General features: G+C 43.5%; 1 protein-coding gene across 1 annotated transcript; it reads right to left on the bottom strand.

Annotated features, from left to right (window-relative positions):
- Positions 1-308: 308 nt before the first annotated feature.
- LOC118424504 lies at positions 309-1,906 on the bottom strand. Its single transcript, XM_035833083.1, has 3 exons — positions 1,765-1,906; positions 1,433-1,593; positions 309-849 (listed from the first exon to the last, which is right to left on the bottom strand). The coding sequence occupies exons 1-3, from the start codon at positions 1,834-1,836 to the stop codon at positions 675-677; spliced, it is 408 nt and encodes a 135-aa protein (XP_035688976.1). The 5' UTR covers positions 1,837-1,906; the 3' UTR covers positions 309-674.
- Between the last annotated feature and the right edge of the window lie 6 nt (positions 1,907-1,912).

The following is a 1,912-nucleotide window of genomic DNA, read 5'->3' as shown; positions in this document are numbered from 1 at the left end:
CCGCACCCCTCTGGAACAAGACTATGCAAATATTGCAATTTAGATAGAATAGAGGACGAACGCCATTTTGTAGTAGAGTGTAGATTGTATACCGTAGAGACAAATGAACCGATAAGGTTACACAAAACCAAGTTCCTTATTTTATACACCTAAGTTCTGTAGAAAAATTCATATTCCTAATGCAACTAGACAGACCATCGATCATAAAACATATTTGCTCTTTTGTCTCCACTATAACAGAAAAGCGAGGAGATGTTGAATTTATCCAGCAATAGTCTAATTTTGCATCTGTGAACTGTATCTTTTCAACATGTCTTGTTGTGACCTGTACTTAGCCCGGTTTGGCAACAATGTGCAATAAAGGTCTTCATTCATTCAATAATAGCTCCAGAAGTCTCCGATTCACCGGAGATCTTTATCTAACTGCCAGTAAGTAATGTTCGAGGGCGGTTCGTTTTTTGTGGTGTTTTTACTTGCCATCTACAATATTCATCTCCATGCTGGGTTGATCCCCACCGGCAGGTTTCGGTCATGCAAAAAGAGTCTTCGTGAAAGACGCACAAAAAACTAATCAAATCACAAAAGTCCGCTATTATCATTCGGCCAGGCTAGAGTCTGGTAGAGACTATGTTTACGCGATCTCTTGCGGGGGTAAATGCCACAATGCGATGTACTTACCCATCCATCTCTTCCATCTCCGAGTCCGGGTGACCTTCTGACTCCGCCTCTTCGGTGTCGCGTCCTTTCTCCGTCGTGTGAGGTTCTGCTCCGTTACCATCTGTGTCATCTTCTGCCTGGCTTCCCTCATCATCACCATCTTCCACGGAAGATGCGCTAGGATTTTTGATCCTTGGTGTAAAGAAGGAAAGGTTCTTGTTATAGCTTATATCACTGAGAGGCATTTGATGACAACAAGGACTACAGCTAGCTGGTAAAAGTTTGGTGCATTATCATTGCTATATCTGTGCGTGAAATACAATCCGGTTTGGGTAATGAATAGCGCTCTGGTCTTTGGAAAAACTTTCTTTCTTGAAGTTAGATGGCAGTAAGCAATGAATACGAATTATGCCATCCGTCTAAGGGAATTTGTTCAACTGTTTCTGATTTTCTGAGCGTTAGGACTTTTCTGTTCTAAAAACAGCATTAAAATAGCTTCCAAGGTAGGGTCTCTGGGCCTTGGGGTGGGGCTCATAATACACTTTTGCTGGCCGTTCCTTTTTCTAGTGTGTCGCTTGGGCTGCCGGGCCAGGTCAAGCGACACAGCAGAAAAAGAAACGGTCAGCAAAAGTGTAATATTAGCCCACAATGGCCAAGAGAGCCTACGAAGTAAGTTGGGATGGTGCTCTGAAACTCTTAAATACGAAATCATGTTTCACTAATCCATAGCCACCCCCACATACACACACGAGCTACAGTATAATTATGTACTCACCTATCCACCGCTTCTTCCAAACGCTTGGCGAAGTCAACTCCATCCTTGAAGTCCTTTCCCAGGTCGATACAGTAGGCGTTGGCTGTATCCAAAAACTTGTCAGGACGATACAGGTCTAGTGACAGTGAGATGACAGGTTTTCCTTCCACTGCGGCCACGAACTTTAGTAAGAAAAAAAGTACATTGAGTTTTTAAAAAAGCCTGTAAGGCCTAGGGAGAAAAAACAATATGCATAACTTGGTCTAAAAGTCATAGAATAGAGTCAATTAGAGTACAGTGTGGGGAGGGGGTATTCTACAGTAGAGCGAGGTAGGAGACGTTAACTGTCTTACCGACACATTTCGTTTCACATCGCCATCCGGTTCGAAAGATGCAACTGTCACCGTTCCATTTTCCCCGCCCATCGTCTCCGCGGCTATGTGAAGACGCTGTTCTTTAGTGTCCAGCGTAAAGCCCAACTTTTCGTACCCTTCATCTTCA

Source organism: Branchiostoma floridae, chromosome 10 (assembly GCF_000003815.2).
Source record: "Branchiostoma floridae strain S238N-H82 chromosome 10, Bfl_VNyyK, whole genome shotgun sequence".
Lineage (NCBI taxonomy): Eukaryota > Metazoa > Chordata > Leptocardii > Amphioxiformes > Branchiostomatidae > Branchiostoma > Branchiostoma floridae.
This window is presented reverse-complemented; position numbering and strand designations above follow the sequence as displayed.